Source organism: Ostrinia nubilalis, chromosome 20, assembly GCF_963855985.1.
Source record: "Ostrinia nubilalis chromosome 20, ilOstNubi1.1, whole genome shotgun sequence".
NCBI lineage: Eukaryota > Metazoa > Arthropoda > Insecta > Lepidoptera > Crambidae > Ostrinia > Ostrinia nubilalis.
In genome coordinates, this window is record NC_087107.1 from 13,180,122 (window position 1) to 13,200,204 (window position 20,083).

General features: G+C 38.3%; 2 protein-coding genes across 6 annotated transcripts in view; one reads left to right on the plus strand and one right to left on the minus strand.

The window, feature by feature from the left end:
• Nucleotides 1–20,083, plus strand: part of LOC135081679 (synapse-associated protein of 47 kDa) — an 89,305-nt gene that overhangs the window by 57,267 nt on the left and 11,955 nt on the right. The gene's annotated exons all lie outside the window — the stretch shown is intronic.
• On the minus strand, nucleotides 12,607–14,467 carry LOC135081702 (uncharacterized). Its single transcript, XM_063976490.1, has 4 exons — nucleotides 14,414–14,467; nucleotides 14,028–14,183; nucleotides 13,236–13,382; nucleotides 12,607–12,807 (listed from the first exon to the last, which is right to left on the minus strand). The coding sequence occupies exons 1-4, from the start codon at nucleotides 14,462–14,464 to the stop codon at nucleotides 12,637–12,639; spliced, it is 525 nt and encodes a 174-aa protein (XP_063832560.1). The 5' UTR covers nucleotides 14,465–14,467; the 3' UTR covers nucleotides 12,607–12,636.

Consider the following 20,083-nt stretch of genomic DNA (forward strand, 5'->3'; position numbering starts at 1 on the left):
GTTTCAACTTACCTTCTGTTTCAAAACACCTGTCTTTTCTACCTCTAATCTTTTAAAGATTATTACAAAAGCAAATGTCGACCTTTGCACGATTCTCTTTGTATTTTCAGCTTAGCGTATTTCATGGCCATTATTTCTCGTATAACGCGAAGACAGCATCATCTATAAAGAAGATAAAGGTCAGCCCACACGTAATCCAATAAATAAGAATATAATAATCCGCCTTAGCGGGCCACGAATAGAACAACCACACCATTTGGATTTTATTTTGAGCTTAGTGTCATAATGCGGATGTGACGTCCATTGCACCTGATAGTGAAAGTTCTTACTTGAAAGCTCTCAGATAAAACTCCTTACTCTTAAAAGATAAAAATTTCGGAAATCATTATAGATTCTGCCCTTAGTCTCAAAGCATCCATGTTCCAGTCGATTAAAACATTTTGCTCCCGCCCCGTGGAGAAGATGGCCTGGCTGTTCTATACCCATAATCTTCAGTGACCCAAATCAATCAATTTTCCTATCTTTCCGCGAAAAAAGACATCATTTGGGGCGTACTTTTCCTGTATTATTGTCCTCTGCTTATCTTGGTGTATATTAAGCTCATCTATCACTCGGTAATGTTATCGTCCTGTCCTGAACATGTGATGATGCCTAATTATAGGGATTTGCGATGATTGAGGACTTGTTATATGCTTACATGAATCTTATCGCAAGGCGCAACAAAATCAAAAAGTACGGTATCTTATAAATTTTTGAAGTGAAGGCAGATATCCCTGGGTCCTTCTTCTTCTTCCTTGGCCCCTCACTGATGAGGATCGCGACCAAATAGTGTTCCTCCACAGACTGCGGTCATAAGCTGTGTGGTCCGCCCACCGTCTTCCTCACTGCATTTGACCATCTCTTCGGTGCCCACACCCCGAGCACGTCTGCCCTAGGTCCTAGAGTTTAGAAATTATGGGGATATTTTGAACTTCACATATGACGCGATTCATATTATTTCTCATCATTCCCAAATAATTTCAATCGATCTGGCAAATGCCATCAGTCAAGTTCATCTTGGACGAAAAACCATGCAGTACGTACCAGTACTGGGTGGGTGTGCCAACACAAGTACACTTATTCTTCCGTCGCCTGAGAAGAATGGAAAAGAAGAAAGAAAGAAAGAAAGAAAAAAACATTTATTTGGTACCAAAAAATTAAACTATAAGTACAATCAACTTAAAAAGCAAAATACATTGTACCAAATTGGTCTCTGCTCAGTATGAGGTCATAACGTACTGAAGAGCACGTTACGGCCACTGGTATTCTGCAGAAACCATGAAAGAGGGGTGCGTGGCCCATAGCGAACGTTACAACTTACTACAAAATTTGACAAATAGAAGAAAATAAGTAAGTGTGCATTAATTTGTGCTATTGAGCACCTTATAATTATGATGATAATCTAAGATGATGCAATAAAGGTTTATGACTTAATAAATATGAATATATGTTAAGGTATTTAAAATAAGTTTGAGAGAGAAAAGATAATATGAATAATAGTATGTATTGAGTGTAATATCATTTACTTTTAATGTTGGTATGTGCAGTTTATACATTTAGGCAGGTAGGTAGGTACTTTAAATATTCTTTTGGATAGATAGCAGATGTAGCTTGAATTTGACTTTGAAGGCTCTGACTGTGACACAGTTACGTATTGGTGGAGGAATGTTGTTCCAACATTTTGTTGCCAAGTACCTGAAGCTGCCACGAAAAGCGGCGGTTTTGTAAGGAGGACATATCAATCGATCTGTAATGCGTGATTGGCGTTGCGTGAATTTTAATTTGTTGAACAGGTAACTGTTGTGCTTAAAATTGGCACAAGACCTCTATTTTACTATGACCTGGCTGTTCCCAGTGCCTGAACCAGTCAATTCTGCGATTTTTCGCGAAAGAAAGACCTCGTTCGGATCGTTCATCTCTTTCGGATATTGTTATCCTTCGTCTCGCTCGCTGATGTATTGTATAATTGGCTCGTCTATCATTCGGTAATGATCAAGTTTCGTAACAGCCTGATGGCACCTTTTTATGAGGATATGAGTAGTTACAGGTTAATTGCTGAAGACATTAGGAGATTTATTTCACGAAGAAATCACATGAGTAACTTGTTAAAGCCTAAGAAGAGAAGACGTATTTTGCTGCAATATTAAGCCAAATGACGTCCACTGCTGAACAAAGGCCTCCCCTAAGGATTTCCACAAAGGCCGTTTCAGCGCTTCCCGCATAATATTAAAGTAGATCAATATAACGAAACCTACTGAAATGATTTAAACGCAGAAAACGCTATAATTCAGAGGAGATTAATAAAAATTCAAATGTCTATTTTACAGCTCCAAAAATAACTCACTCTCATTTTTACCCCAAGTAAATAAATTCGTGCGTTAAAAATAAGCGTAAACACCTTTTTCATCCGCTTATTTACGTCACTGCCCCATCCCATCGCAAATGTTTGCCCAAATGTTTGTGATAAAAACACGGAAGAGGCATTAACCCCAATAAAAGGTCGGCGAACCTTAGCTTTTAACCCTCGGGGGTGAATGATCATCTATTTCAGTCAGGAGGTACATACGAACCTACTTTTCTGTGATTACGGTATGTTAAAGGTCATAGCAGACTTATCAGCTCGGAAATGGATCAACACCGTGTCGTCTTTCGCAAGCTGTCAACCGCGAGGCGAGGCGTTTACGTTTCAGTGCGGATTTGTGTGCGTTTCAGTATGGAGTTTCATACAAAGAATACTGACCGCCTCGAGTTGATACGGTTACGATCCCTTTCCGTGTTGATAAGTGTGCTACGTCCTTTATCCCGCATTGATCTGCACAGTCACGAACGACGTATTAGAAGAGCGAGGTCTTTATTATGTGTGTGATAAGGTCCTTAATTAGTTTTCCGGATTTGTTTCTTGTGTATTTATCTTTACTGTGCATTTACGAAAAAGGAGATTGTATTTGTATTGTTTTGGATGTGGTAACGTTGTTGTTTGTGGAAATCCTTGGGGGAGGCCTTTGTCCAGCAGTGGCCGACTTTCGGCTGAAACGAACGAACGAACGTACTGTTGTAAATCAATTAAAGAGACCATTTAGCGCCACCTACCTCGGGTAAGCAATTGCACAAATATCAATACCGTCTCCCGGAGTTTTCTTCCCAATTAAAAATTGTTTTCTGGATTCTCTAGTCTGTTTTTCAGTGGCAAGATCAGATATTTGTATACTGTAAGGAGTTACTGAACAAATATGATTGACTATACTGTAAAAATCGTGCAATCCTTAAACATCATAATATTTTATGTGTAAGCGCTTTTTATTCACGGCTTGGTCTGTATATTTACTACGATTTTCTAGTAATTTTAACTAAACAATAACAATGCCTTTTACTTAAATTGCCACTTCGCAACTTGGTATGATCGTACAAAATGTATGTATGTAAATAAAGTTAGTGCTAGCTCGCACACTTTACACCCCGTTAAGCTGCAAGATAGATGGCGCTACGTCGCTAAAGCAAACTACGTCGTAATTGTATCCTGATAGATGCGACGTTCATTTGTTACTGCGCAAGCTCTAGCGACTGCATAAAGTGACGTCATAAGAAGATTGTTCCTCATAAGAGTTTTTAAGACGTTAAAGAAAATGAAGTACCTTGGCGCAATGTCATTTTTCAGCGCAAACAAGGAGTAGCTATACTGAAATTGCATTTCGGTATTTTCGTGGAAAATTATGAAAAATGTGAGACGATTAAATAAAAATCTTTTCTCATCCATTCCTCATTTCTTAATGTTATTCGTCAAAGAAATTTTTTTTTAACGTAACGTAACGTAGTGTAACGTATCTTTACCTTTTTAGAATTTCATAAGCGAATTTAGTAAATCCGTGTGCGATTTAATGTTTCCTGTAATAACTACCAAAACGATTCCGCCTTACCCCTGAGCTATAACAAGAACCTTTACCTTCGCACCTCCCAAGTTTCTACCACCAAAGTTCGAACGATGTAACGTGAGAAGCTCCGATTTGTTAACTTAACACCCCCCGAAACAAAGGCCTATTAAACTCGCTGAAACAATGTACTAAATCGACTTATTATTTGCTATACTATCCTCTGAAGCAGTGGTCCCCAAAGTTGTCTGGGCTACGTACGACTCATCTAATACAAGACAAGTTCCGAAACTCGGGACCCACCTATAGGAAATTTCGCCCGCTGCCGATGCCGATGGGTAGGGTGGTGTGTCGTTCTACAGGCAGGGCCCACTCAATGTTCGTTCGCGACCCCCCCACTGGGTCGCGACTCATAGTTTGGGAAACCCTGCTCTGAAGAGTTAATGCGGCCATTTTTCATATTTATGCGTGTTTTTTAAGCGTTGAGTTTCATGATTTCATCCCTGCGAGGAATAAAATATGGCCTCTGATAAAGTTTTTATCGTATTTTGTTTACTTTATAGCAGTATAAAGGCTTGTTTAGCATCTGTGCTTTATGGTTAAGACCTCAACCCTTCGCCCCAAAATGATAATCGAGTTTGAACTTTGAACCTTAAAGTAAATTATGTAAAATTCGAAATCTAAATTAAATAGTTTTAGTTTCGGTTTAGGGTTGATTTGCTAGCGACTTAGAAGGTTTTGTCGCATGATTACGTTTCTATGGAATCCAAAATGTTTTTGTTGCTTTGACCGTTTTATTGTTTTGGGATTTATGTAGTACTAAGTGCTGTCTAGATCAATAATACCTTTGCAAGTTTTGTTCTGTTCTGAAAAACATGTTTTCCCTTGATGTCCTGAAATTCTATTCTAAGTCAGATATTAAACAAAAGGTTACTCTCATATTATTGTAAAATTATTAACAATTTCTGTCTTATCTGATGTAGCAATTCTCGCACATAACAATTAATCCAATTAGCTATCTAAGCTGAACAAAATGGCGCCTTTCACTAACTCTTGGGCACCTGACCTGATAGATACAAATGGCTAAAGTTCCCGTGCGCTAAAAGCAACGTATAGTTTATCCCTAACTTGGATTAATGCCAATTTACGCTTAGTTCGAGTTAAACCGATTTGATATCAATATGAATTACAGATACGTGACTATTCCCACTTCTCGTTCCCACCGCTGCAACTCCTGTGTAGCCAGGATCTAAGTACAGCTTGACCGCCAATAAAAACCCTACCAATGAAGGTCAAGTTTGTCCCGGGGGAAAGAACTGTCATTGGACCCGCAACGGAATTAATCTAAAGAATATACATACTTAGATGATTAAAGAAGAAAAAAAAACTAAATATTTTTTGTAATTCGTTAGAACTGTTGGATTTTAATAAGGAATGGAAAACAGAAGTATAAGCAAGTACCTACTTAAAGTAAGAACTGAAGAAAAAATAAAAATAAAGTATTGTTAGTTGAGTTGAGGAGGGGACTGCAATGGAGCTAAAGATTTTGGTCATGTAGCACGTTTGTGTGAATAAATAAATCTTATATGAACTATATTACTTCTATTTCATAGTTAATATACTAAAATGTCGCGTACATAGTATAGGAAAGTTCACAGATTATACGAGTTGAAAACTCAAACAAAACAAAATGGCGCCCGCTATCTAGTAACAACTCCTGCTGCCCGGACAACGGATATAAATGGCCGAAGTTGCCAGTCGCTAAGAGCTAGTCCTAACTTGGATTATTGCCAGTATCGCTTACAGATTTATGATACCAATTAAAATTAAAAGTGGATAGTTGAAGAAAAGCTGTAATGAAAAATGAGTAATGCAAACCTTTAAATGTTTCCTACTGCTTGGCAACGGCCTATAATTAATTTTAGGGTGGTTTAGAACATAACCACTAGCCTAGCGATTCGCTGGAGGGCTAGTGTAAGGCAATGAAACCACCATATGAAAAATATTACTAAAATCACCATGGGCTTTACTTGTAATTCAAAAGTAGTGTTAAATCGGGGCCAACTTCTAAGGCTTCCCAACTTTCTTTGGGACTATTTCCCGCTCGTAATAAAATATCCAAGAATCCTCTACTTGAAGAACTAGTAAATTTTTACAGGGGTATGTGTACAAAAAGTGCAACCTGCAAATAACTATGTTAAGGATTATGTGACTTCAATATCCTATTCATTAATAAAATAAATAGTACTTATTCTATCCAAGGACCCCTAAGAACCCCATTCGCAGTGCCTTCGCGGACGTAATTGAAAAAGTTGGGAATTTGTCCGCTCCCCGGGGAGTGCCGGGAATACTCCAAAACAATTTGCATAGCCTCGAAAAAATTAATGACGATGTAATGGAAAAATAATAAGTAATCGGCACGGTATTGCATCCTTTGATATGTAGACTGATTTTATAATATACTGAATTTAAAAAGAGAAGGAGGGCAGCAAAATTACGACTCTTATGTCAAGATTGCTCACTGCGTTAGGTGATTCACATAGGCATGATGAGGAGGAAGAGACCTTATTACCCCATAAAATGGGTATTTATGACAAATGACCATGATGCATTCAAAACAGCATCATCATCATTATCTATTTTTGCAAAGTGATTGGTGGCGGTTAGAAGAGATAAGATGCTGATCGGAATCCATGGCGAGGGTTGAGGGAAACCTCCGTCTAGCAGTGGACTGAGGGAGACTGATGATTAGGAAGATTAAATAAAACTGGTCTTTTAATAAAACGGCGTTTTATAGTTCGTTCGTTTCAGCCACTGATGTCCACTGCTGGACAAAGGCCTCCCCTAAGGTTTTCCACAATGAACGGTCCATCGCTGCCCGCATCCAGGTTCTTCCCGCGACCTTTACCAGATTGTCGGTCCACCTAGTAGGAGGCCTACCCACGCTACATCTTCCAGCCCGTGGTCGCCACTCGAGAACTTTTCTGCCCCAACGGCCATCGCTCCACGAGCTATGTGCTCCGCCCACGTTTATGCTTTTAGGCAATTACTTAACCTGGCAGACGATGTTTTATAGATCATAATCAGCTTGGTTTGAATTTATTATAGCTACTGCGCACTTTGATAAAAAAAGGTTCATGGAAAAATGTAGGTAATCTTTTTACAGTAACGATACAAAGAATCCATGACCTTTTTGCGACTTTTACTGCTACCCTTCCGTTTCCATTCACGGAATGACGCCGCGTTTCCGGAATTCCGTCGCGCCCGCACTATGGGGGTAGTAATTGGCTCAATTTCGTCGAAAACACTTCCTGTCGGCTGTCGGTTTAATAATGGATATAGATGTCACTTGGTTCTGCTTCGGTGGCAATTTGAAGCTGGTATTTATTGGTTCAAATGTCTATTAGTTCTGCTATTACTTTGTCTTAATAATCACAAATGTGAAATTGAGCATATAATATAACATATTAATTTGGGTTCCAAATTGTATCCCGTCTATCGAACGTGCCTTGCATAAGCAAAATCTGTTTTACTTTGTGACCAATAAAGTTATTAAAAGTTTGTATCTAAGCTACATAGGTCCTTTGGAAATGAATAAAATACTTTTATTTACGAGTATTTACAATATTATTAATGCTCATCAGCAGCCGAAGTCAATATTTTATCTCGGTTCAAGACCTAGTAAGCACAATATCTTTACTAACTACTTTTTTCATTCGAAATACTTTTTTCACTGAAAACTCAAGATGAAAATCAATGTTAATCCCAATTAAAACCTTCAGTCTTCATTTCTTTCAGAATCTCAATCCCAAATGCGTTACTTCCACAAAAACATATTTTTCTTCTTCATAAAGGCGGTTCTTTCTCCAGGTTAACAAGTTCTGACGTCTGTCGGGGACGGTTACGAACATAATTAACGCGTACAAAGTTGGTGATTAACTTAAGGCTAATCATTCATAAAGCAGCGACAGTAAAATGGACCACAGCCCTAAACAAAACAGCCATGACACAGCAGTTTATTCTGGACATTCATTTTAATAGTAAAGTTCAGTTTTAGAGCAAAGATTCTACAAGTTGTTTCAACTTTGGACGGAAACCAACTACGTTTCGTTTTTGAGATTTACTATAAGAAGCTATGGATTGGACGTTCCGCCAATAAAATGATTTGCATATGAGTGTTTCGACGACAGGACTTTCTACTATAGACTATGTAGGATCATAGGATTTGTAGGTACTTCCGAACACTAAGCGATTTTAAAGAAAAAGTCAGCATTTGTTAGCGTCACCTCTTCTGGCGTAACTTTGAACATAAAGGTGTGGTACTACCGGCCAGGTCCTGCTTCACGTTTGAACTTGGATCTTAATGGAGTGTTCTCTCAATTTTAGCTGTGGCTGTTCTCGAAGATGAGACATAAACCAGCGTCTATAATCCAGTTAATGGCTTCTAAACATTTAACTGCACTCTGTTATTCTGATAGCTATAATAAGATATGCGGCAAACGGCGATGCGGATCGTGGCGGTTAATTGATGGTACCCGTTAAGATAATGCGACGCCATTTTGTGGGGGGTTTTGTAGAATATCGACTTAATATTTATCAAAGCGACAATAGCCAAACAGTGAGTGTGTCAAACAGGCCGAATCATGATCCGAGGAACGCTGGTTCGAACCACTGCTGCTGGACTAAGTATTGTGGTGAACCCACACGCATATTCAGCTTGTATGAGGGGTAAAAAACGGGCTTTGTATTGCACAAATTACCTACTAATATAATTTAAAATGCCACACCCACAGGGTGGACTGACGACCTGACCTGATAAAAGTAGCAGGAAGGCGCTGGATGCAAGCCACTACCAACCGTGCGATGTGGTAGTTATTGGGGGAGGCCTATGTTCAGCTGTGGACGTCCTGTAGCTGAAATGATGATGATAAAATGATGTAGTCAATAAAGAGTTCAATCATGTAATGGGCTAATGGCTATGTTCAAGACTTGACAGAAAATCCGGTTGATTCATGCTTTCAATGGTCAAATCAAACGCTCTCAATAAAGTGATATTTCTTACCGCTTGAGAGCGTCCATTTTGCTAACCACCATACCACGGAGTAAATTGGGGACTTTGGACTTCAGAGTTAAATTGACATCCATGACCAAAATTGCATGTACAGATAGCGGTACGCTAAACGCTAAACGCTGTGGAATCTTATGCAGTTGTAATAGAAGCTAGTTTTCAACAAAAATGAAAAGTCTGATGTCCTGTCGTCTGTACATTCATTGAAAATTAAATCCTTCATTCTATTCAGTATTCATATACAATACAAATTGCATTGTTTACCTCACCGTGCCCAAATTGGGACGAAGTTTGACCCGCATTTAAAATAGGTCGCTCTATATTTGGATATGCCTGCATTATGTCATAACATGTTTGTCCGAATAAATAGTCTTTCAGAAAGGAAGTTAACGCATTGCAGCTTTGAAAGGAAGTTAACGCATTGCAGCTTTAAAAGCTTTTAAAATGTCGTGCTGGAGATGTTTACTATCTTTTGAAAATAAGTGAGCAAAACTGCAGCAGAAGTAAAAAGACCATAGTTCTCTACATTTGTAGGATTGTACAATATTTAAACCCTTAGTATAAAACAAGCTTAAGATTTTATCTAAGTAACGATTAGAAGGACCTCATCCTCACTGAGTGGGGTTTAAAGGTGCCAAAGCTGTAGATATTGGCTATACAGAAATTGTAGTTATGAGAACAAGAGACAAAAATTATCTGCTGATTCCGAAGAAAGTACTGTTTGAGCGTACATCAATAATCTTAATTAAAAAGGGTTATGCCACTTCACAATTCTATTTTATTTTAGTGACCCAGAACTTATTGTTTCAGCAACCCGTTTTTAATTTACATAAAATCCTTCTACCATGAATACTTCATCACGCCAACATTCCCGCCCATCTAACGAGCTCATCATTTAAATAAGCAAAAGTAATAATTCAGCGCTGAATGTGGGACTTAGTATGTAAATGACCAGTTAAACCGTCTATCGTCCTAAATACACACACATAAGGTTCACTTTCGTACATACGCCGATGTTCTACAATGACCGATGGAAACCTTACATTTATTTTCCTAGCTGAACGGGGACATCGTAAATCTTCGTTAAGCTTCGTTTGTTTTGCTAATTTTGCTGCGGAAAGCGTCCCTGGACCAGCGAGGTGTTAGGCACTAAACGATTGATGACAACGGTGCACCTTCTGTTTAAACGCAAGGTTTACTCTATGATTATAAATTGCCTGTACTGGTAAATAACGATACCCAAATAGGTAAAAAGAGGGTGCAAGTAAGGAATTTTGTCAGAATATTACTCCTATAGCTATAGCAACAGCTTATTTGCAGTAGCTTTAATTTGACACAGTAGGTATCTTCCATTTAGCGATTCAGGGGCAAGTAAAAGTTTTTTCTGTAATCCACTTCCATTCATTATAGTCTATTGCTCATTCTCTCTGAACATAAAGCATGTCATTGCATTATCAATATAGAAATGGAAAATATCCAACGTATGAACCGACCCGTACGGATCAAAAAGCTATCGCGTTGAGCATGTCATCTACATACAGGATAGGGGCCGATACCCATCTACGGACGTCCATGATATCCCATTTTAGGCCAGCGAAAAGATAAAGTAATATAACGTTTATTTTTGAAGTAGGTAGATCCCATATTCTTGCTTTTTTCACATAGAATTAATTTAAAGTGTCCAGAAATATTTTGATCCTCATGTTTAAAAATTCAGTATCCGAGAGATGATAGAGCTTTTATCTGAGTTCGATAGCTGATAAAGCTTATTTTTTTGTAAACTTGCGAATCGCCATTTTTGGACTGCAAATGCATTATGCATGCCCATCGGCCGCAGGGCGGGCAGTGGGCTATGTGGGGGTGTCTCCCCACCACTTCCAAACAAATCTTTCAAAGGCTAACGTTATTTTAGCTTCACGTCGTTCGTAGCGTAGTCTCCTCTTTTCACCGCATTCAGTTCGAATCTGTAAGTTCTCGGGTATATTTATACGCTTGTAATAAAATTTAAGTCGTCTCTTAAACAGAGGACTTATAGACAGAGGTAGTATAACTATCCAAAGTGAGAATCCTATGTTGTAAAATCTTCTTCAAGGATCTTCAAAAATCTTAAGACTGATATTGTGTTGATCACTCTCAGACATATCTATTATGGTTTGTTACCATTAAAGTCTCTATCAAAACCTTCGAGGATCATAATAACACCCTTACTTTACTTCTATACTAATATTATAAAGAGGAAAGATTTGTACCTATTTTTGTATGTTTGTAATGAATAGGCTCAAAAACCACTGAACGGATTTTGATGAAACTTTACAGTATTATTGTTTATAATCCAGAATAACATATAGGCTATAATTTATGACGATCTGTGACAAACGAAATTTCACGCGTGTGAAGCCGCGGGCGGAAAGCTAGTATGGTATAAACACATCGACAGCATCTCGTAATCCTCAAGACATTAACCACGCCACAGCCCCCAAGAGACGCAGAATGCCGTCATTACCGGACAGCCCGGACGCCGCCGGACGCGCGAATTATTCAGCATTGTGTCGGACTAACGAACCGTGGACGCAGTGGCGTAGATACAGATTGCATAATTGAATCGGACGTTTGATGTAATTTGGGTGTTTATGGATGACCATGGGCATGGTGAAGGTTCAGTGGTTATTGTCGGAAAATTACAATTGAAAAAATATTTTAACTTCTCATCAATCGTATTTTTCCGATTTCAAGCTCTGTCTTGGAACTCTTGGAAAACACACTATGAGAAATAAGAATGTCTGCCTTTTTAATCTATTCGTCTATTTCTTTCCCTGGACTCGCTAAAATTTAAATCTAGGGTGTGCTCCTGCAGTAGTTACCTGACGATGAATAATACACGAAAGACAAAGTATTTTTTTTTTGTCCACAACGAGGCAGACCAAGAGGGTCTGCATTTCACCTGATAAAAAGTGATGATCAGGCCGAGGGTGTAAGCGAGGTTCACCCGGAATCCACAACTACAGAGGAACCGGCTATATTACCTATAACTTAACATTGTTGTTATGGCGACAGACTTAGGAAAGTTGGTTTCCAATAAAGCTAGCTACTTTTACCTCCAAGTACAAAAGATATCGTAAAGTCAGTCAATTTACGAGCAGATGAAGTAAGATGCGTTAAGGGTCCATAAAGCTGGTCTATCCAAGGGCTCCTGCGTCAGCTGTACTGTTGTTTTAAGGCGAGACAACTTTTAATGGCTGACAGTAAACGTGTCTGGAGGGATCCTTTTATGGGTCTTTAAATGTCAAAGATGAGGAAAGGGTTTCTCATTATGGTCGACGTGGTTTACCAGGGTTCTCGTATCAATCATAAATGTGGCTTTCTGTTACATTATAATAGTCTTAATAGAAATATTATTACCTGACTGGTTTCTGTGTAGAAAAATCGAAATCCCCATCAATCAATTTGTACTGTTTATTATCCCAGAAGTGTTACATTATTGCCCATAAAATATTTAATTTTAGTCTCAGAGAAACAGGGCTATCAATAAACGATCTATAAAATGAAAATAGAATTCATGAATAATTGAAAATCTTTAATGAAAATTCTTTTGGAATTTTTCATTTTTTGTGAGAAAACGTAAGGTTGCTGTTGTGTTGGAGGAATTAATTTTGCCTTCTGGGTCTAGACCTTCTTTTTGGTCTTGGTCACGAAAGACGCCGTCGCATACGCCTTCATGATGGTCTCCGTGGAGCTGGTGTTGGTGAGCTCCACCTCGATCTTGGCCTTGGAGATGGGGAACAAATTGGGGAAGTTATCGCCTTGCAGCGTCATATTCTGCAGCTTGTATTCTCCCTGAAAAGCACAAAAATATTCTGTAGTTGTTCGAATAAGCAACTATGGCTGTCAGTTCACTAGGATTGTTTTGTTTTTTGAGTTAATAGAAAGAAATTAAGACACTGAAGTTTTTTAAGCGAAAGTGGCGCCAGTGGCTAAGGATATAGCATCGCTTCTTTCTACTTAAAAGGAATATCTGTGGAAAATTTCAACTTTCAAAGTTGTACAGTAAGTTAAAACTACGGCACGCTGGGCGTTGATGAGTCAGTAAATTATAAAACAAAGTCCTCCACCGCGTCTGTCTGCATACGATAAACCCAAAACCTACTGAACAGATTTTCATGCGCTTTTCACCATAAGAATCGAAGAGACCATTGGACAGTTTTATTCCAGTTGTTCATAGCTAGCCTTGTCAGACATGGCTTGGTGTAGAAGAGAGTATTTACCGGTGGCGCAGGACAAGGGGCGCCATGTTTGGCGAGCATGCCTCCAATGTAAGGGTCTGTTTTCATCATCTTGCAAAACATGCTGTGGACCTCCACGAAGGACCGCCGGTACTCGTTGTGCAAGTACTCGTAGAATATCAGATGCATCTGTCGATCAAACATGGTAATTAGCATCAGTTTTTGTTACTTCTTCTTCCTCGGGGGTACTCATCAGTGAGGGATCACTGATGAGGATCGCGACCACATACAGTGTTCTCCATAGACTGCGGTCATAAGCTGTGTGAGTGTGTTCAATCTTAATTAAATTAACTATTGTCATTTTTGGATGCAGGCCACTACTAACCGGTTAATCAGGAAATCACTAGCTTATTATACGATGAAGATGAAGCGGGAATATTTCCACCTCTCGTTCCCACCGAGGCAACTCATATGGAGCCAGAATCTATACATATTTTGAGCGCCAATAAAACCCAACCAGTAAAGTTCGAGTTTGTCCCAGGGGACAGTTAAAAAAATCTGTCATTGGACCCGCTACGATAAAAATAACATAGGAGGGGTTCGAAGTTAAGGTTCGACTTGGTGATCTTCGATGATGGTAGTTATTGAAATAAATTATAGTTTGTTAAGACCAGTCTATTTGATTCATTATTATCATCAGGTCATTTAGTCTCCACAACCCTCTGCAATCTACCAGAGGAAAATTAAGGACTTGGTCTACACATTTGATTGGGACACAGCGCTTTAAAAAAGAAAATTCCTATAAGTTGAACAAGTCTGTGACTCGCTTTTTACCGTGATGTTGTCAGCCCAAGTATGTTTGATGATTCCTTCCAGGTTCATGTAGTACGGACTTTTCCTCCCGTATCTGGATATGTACAGTCTGCCATACTCCAAGTATTTTTTGTTTATGTACGTCACGTTTGCTCGCTCCGGGATCAATTGCAAACACTGCAATGTGGATTTTTGTTAAAGATACTTTTTCACAATTATATTTGTTTTTTTTGCATATTTATATTGCTTTTGGTGTCAATTCAGATCAATACCTAACAAATGGATTTTTTTATAATATTGTTTTTATAGAAACTGTCTACATTGTCTCGTACCTATTTATTTTAAATAATTTTTATCCGTTATATTAATATTAAATGAAAATGTTACAAATAATGACTGTGACTTACGTGAAAAAAACTTAAAGAGAGCAGGAATATTCCAACGCTAGCAACACGCATTTTAAATTCGTGTGCGGTTTTCGAAATGCCCATGAATAATAACAAATATACCCACTTAATGCTATTATCCTAAAGTGAACGATTTATAAAGTTAAATTCGTTAAATTATACCAATTTTCCATAATTAAGTGTTACCTACAGTACCTCTACCTAGCTTTATGTATCGCCAGAAACGAAAATGTAAAAAGGTGCCAAGATTTCCAAGGGTGGTGAGCGTTTCAAATTGTTACGTTGTTTTAAGTATAGATATCGATTAATAAGGTTGTAATTTGGATGCAATAAGTCTTGCACTGCTTTATTTTTTATTGAAAATCCTGTAATTGGAGGAGATTTTACTAAGCCCGGTCTGTGAGCACGTAGAAACGCTTGCACACTCACTGCGGGCGCCCGTCGTACAGTCGCGACAGCAATATAATTACGCGCGAGCGATAAGGATGGGTAGCTTGGGGTCATTGGACAAAGTTCTACGTGCTCACAGACCAGACTATAGACACGATCATCTTCCATTAGCAGCTTCCAATCATACATTTGTGTATGATAGGAGGGAAGTTGAGAGTGACCCGGCATGGGTCGTATTTCACCGTGGCTATTAAATGTTTGACGTGGTTGACTGGTAGAATCTGCCACCCGGCATTAAGTCCGCCACTGTACATCACTTTCATATCCAAAGTTTCAATAAATAAATAAATGTGTCGCCTCTTTGCTATTTAAACTTGGCCGTCGCACTGCCGTGTGCTCTGTGATATCGGCGAATGGTGGTGGTAAACGCGTTCAAACTGAACGGTTTTATTATGGCTAATTATTAATAATTTACTATGGCTAAATAATTGAACCATGAAATCATAGCTTCAGTGAAAACAACCCATATTTAACTGCGTATTTTAGTATTCATAGTAACGATAGAGAGTTCAAAGACAACGCTAGAAATAATTAAATTCTTTTTTTTACTGAAAATGTTGTTCATAATCAGCAAGGTGGTTGCAGTGCGATTATTACATTTTGTGTGATGCTGGGGTTTATACTCCCAGATATTTAGAGGGTAATCTGTAATGAATAGTAATAATACATCTATCTATCCGTCCTTTGAGTTACAGGAATGCGCAAGGAATTTTCGTAACAAAGAAAAGGAACTCTGGCCTTTAAATCTGCCGGTCTGGCTAATGAAGAAATTAAGCCAAATTTCAATTTCAGAAGAAACTGGGTCGCCAAAGGGTGATGTCAAAGGGTGCCGAGTCATTTACGTTATTGGCTTTTGGAGACTGCTAGAAATCATACCCTTTCTTGGTACTTAAAATTACTTATTTCTGACGAATATTCGGAACTATGAAACCTTCAGATTTAGGCTTGAAATATTCAAGCTTGTTGTTAGTGGAATTTGGATATTTAAAGCAATCAGTTATTATTATTATGTATAATAATATGAACCTTTATAATACGAGACGATTCGATTTTAATCAAGTAGAGTTACAAAAATAAGTCGTTTATTTACGCACGTTGATGCCTATCGCAACGAGTGGGCGAAATAATAGGGTCTTTTACTGTAATCGTTGTATATTTGCCCTGCTAAACATGGCTCCATGTGTAACCATACTGGATATAAGAAGTATCTAAATACCATTCCTATTATAATCCGTAACCATAAAGCTAACTTTCATCGACCTTCACCAGAACTTCATTAAGCACTAGCTGCCCCGGTGAATTTCTTACCGCCTGTTGAACAGAAATAATGAAGAAAGAAAGAAAGATACATTTCTTACAATGGACATCACACAAATACAGGAAATTACATTGACTAATGTAGGATTCTAATGGTGAAAAAGTTTTCCAGTAGTTCCTCTTTATAATATTAGTATACATTAAAATACAATTCAGTGCAGGGAAATCATATCCATTTAAAATTAGCGCTACTCGCCTTCGCCTCGACTTTTCCACAAAGTCAGCAAGTTGAATACATGGACCTAATTTAATGAACACACCAAAAAACTTGCCGCCTTTGTGAATATTGTACAGCGGCCTTTTAAGCTCAACGAGACACTTAGCGGTAGCACTAAAGGGACCGGCCAAGGGAATCTTTGATGAGGCAGTTTTTTCCAGGATTTTTTCTGGAAATAAATATTTATTCGTAAATTTGATGGGCGGCAGTACTGAAGCCTTTCCTAATATCGTTGAATAATAAATAAAATGTTAATGGAAGTAATCCTATTATCTGGACCGATCAAGTGAAATCGGCAGATGGAGATGGCATATGTGACTGCACCAGACAGTCTGCCAATAGAGAGGTGGCGGGAGATCGCACGGAGAGTTGTATCCGCCTCTACAACCGATGTGAATAACGCCTCAACGTGACTACGACCGCTCTGCCAAGAGCCAAACGAATAAGAAGAAGAAAAAGAATCCTAATATCTGTGTAATATTCGTTTATTTTTAGTTTTTTTTTTGCTTTCTGGTTAATTTATGCCGATAAACAGGCACCATTTTCAGCCCTTTTTAAAACAAGATTAACGATGAATCTATGTATTACGATCCATATTATGCTATTACACAATTCACAATATTTGACGATGAATCAGATATCTTCCATCCATATTATATCAACTCTTTATCACTGAATTCTACTTCTTTGACAAATCACACAACTTATGACCAAGCGCCTACTTCAAGAAAACTACCCACCATAAATCACCGATCTTCTGACTTATTCAAATCGATATAGCCGTCTCACTCTGCGAACAGAGCTTCCTCTTTGTCTGGCTTGAGCAGTGTCCTAATTCGCTGGTGACCTATTTTGCTAAGAGGCATTCTACTGAAAGCTTTTAGTTTGAGGACTTTCTCAAACTACAGCTCAGTATCATTGGAATCTCCGAGCATATCCTGCTCTATGTACAGTCGCGGAATGAAAAGGTTCGTCACCTTAGTGTCGGTTTTCGCTTGCACTAGGTACTGTAAGAGTCAAACCTGCCAACATAACAGTACAAGAAACAGTGCTACATTTAAATAAATATGACGTTTGCTAACGAATAAGGTTTTGCTTGTTTATTTTTCTATCCCATCAGTGCAATGCAATGATAACATTGACCAATAATTGACAATAGTTTTTTTTATTTAATCGAAATAATAATGGCAGGTTGAACCAACAAGAAGGTTTTAGTTTATCAATCATAATATTCTTCTTGACAAGATAAATCGTCAAACAACTTTGATCTGAATAATTTTGAACTTTACTGACGAACAGTTAAAGATTATTTTCTCTAACTCGAGATTATTCTGTAACTTAGTTTCAAAAGGTAATATGTGCTCGCGATTCGTTGAAGGAATCAATTTGAAAACTGACGAACCTTTTCATTCCGTGACTGTACACTGTGGAATTTAAAATTTTGACTTCATATTTTTTTTTTTTAATTCGAGTTTAGATCACTACAGATTATGAATTTATATGATTTTTTGTATACTCAGCGTCAAATATGTAGTTCGTGACACCCAAATTAGCCAAAAAGTTCGCAACACTTCACAACACGATTGTGTTGTGAGCTTTTTGGCCACTTTGGGTGTCACGAACTATTTGACGCTGACTGTAATAGCTGGTCCAGATGACACGTTTTAACTCACGCGTTTCAAATCGTGCGATATTGAGATACTCTATTTTAGACTCTAAATATCGCGCGAATAAAAACGCGTCATCTGGACCAGCGATGGAGGACTGTTGTGGACGCCCTCTGCCCCGTCTAGGGGACATAGGACTAGTGTCCGACCGAATGTTCGGTTTCGGTTTCGTTTTCGGTTGAGTTTCGGTAAAAACACGAGTTTCGGTTTAGTTTCGTTTTCGGCGGCAAACTTGCCGAAACTACGACCGAAACCGAATGTGCATTCGGGAGTTTCCGCGCTGTTATCGGTCATGTTCGGCGCGTTGAATGAGTGAATGAATCCGATCAGAGCCAATGTCGTGATTCGCTCGCTTGTTTGTTTGCTGTTAGTTTTGTTTTGTTGTGGTGGCGAGTTTTCGAGTGATTTATTTTGAATTTAGTAAGTTTTATCTCGTTTTATGTCGTTATAACATAAGAGCGGGTAGTAAACATAAAAAAAAATATTCTATATGACTGATAAAAGTATGTATAATCAAGTTTAATCTAACCTATAAATATTTTTTTTGGTTCGCAAATGCTATAAGTAAACAAACATTAGTTAGGTAGTTAGTAATGACTATAGTGCATTTCATGGTGGATTCAGAGTTTCAAAGTTCATTTTAGTATTTATCACCAAGGTATCCAAGTGGCGAGTACAGTAGATACTAACTTACGTACTTTTTTTTTATCCACAACGAATAAGCTCTTGGCCTGTATCGCACCTGATGGTACGTGACGATCAGGCCGAAGGTGGAAGCGAGCTTCACCCGGAATCCTCAACCACGGAGGAACTGGCTATCTTACCTCTAACTGCCGGAACACAATAATGCTGTTAACATTGTTGTTATGGCGACAGACTTAGGTAAGATGGTGGTAGCTAGCCAGGCGGACTTAGAACAAGCCCTACCACCAACCAACCACCAACCGGTACTACCAATTTTATTTTGAAAAATTATTAAGGTAAAAGACCCGACCATGGGACGGGTTATGTAGATGTCCTGAATATTGCGAGTAATTAAAAAAAATCTAGACTATAAATCCTTCTTTTTCTTTTTTAATACATAATTTGATACCTTTTAGAGTAAAAAGGCGCTTTATAAGTTCAATTTTAATGCAATTTAAAGAGAAAACAATAAAGACTGACTAATTAAAATAACGTTTTCTTTATTTTTCCCTCAAAATATGAGCCTTGTAAGGAAATTTCGGTTTCGGTTTCGGTTTCGGCCGAAATAGACACCGTTGCCGAAATTCGTTTTCGGTTTCGGTTTCGGTCGTAAAACTAGTTTCGGTCGGACACTACATAGGACCATAAGTCAAGTAATTCATCTGGACCAGCACATAATTGTCTTGTTTTTCAGTTTTAATGGACAATGGGGTTTCATGGTCTGAATCTACTCTGTATACTTTATTCGTGGTATAGTATAAAAAAAATATCATTCAGTTCACTTTTGTTGATCTCGTGTGAATTTTAGAGGTTGAATATTTTTAGCAAACAATAAGAAGATAGGTTATACTTTGTTCGTTGTTTGGGTTTCATTTCCTTTAATATTTTTAGGGGTGAATAAGGAAAAGAATCCTGAAATTATAAGTTGATAATTAAGTAATTTCATGCTTATTTATATCCCCAACACAAACCGTCTGGTCAGCGTGGGGGGTGTAAGCCAAATCCTCCATTTGCCCCTGGTAAATTAGAGAGGGTCGTGCTCCTGCATTGGAGACTAAATGACCTGATGATGATGCTTATTTAAATTTTTGTTTTAGAAAGATATGTTTTAAGATTTTTAGATGCCATAATAGTCCACAGAACATTACCTACAGCTATGTTTCCAAGCGCATAAGCCATTCTGTTATCTGACCTACATATTCGCTAATGGTGCGGCCTCCCACTTCCTCCATTAATTTGAGAGCCCTCTGGAACCTCGCCGTGTTCATCAGCAGCATCGTTGACCTCCATTTTGGAAACCCAAACTTCGATATAATATCTACTACGCACTAGATT

Bases quoted from the DNA above. Each gene is read 5' to 3' on its own strand.
- LOC135081702 (XM_063976490.1), bottom strand. From the start codon at position 14,464: ATGCGTGTTGCTAGCGTTGGAATATTCCTGCTCTCTTTAAGTTTTTTT. The intron at 13,383-14,027 runs GTAAAAAGCGAG...TTTGATCGACAG, and splicing joins CTTGGGCTGACAACATCACG to ATGCATCTGATATTCTACGA. The intron at 12,808-13,235 runs GTAAATACTCTC...TGTGCTTTTCAG, and splicing joins CCCCTTGTCCTGCGCCACCG to GGAGAATACAAGCTGCAGAA.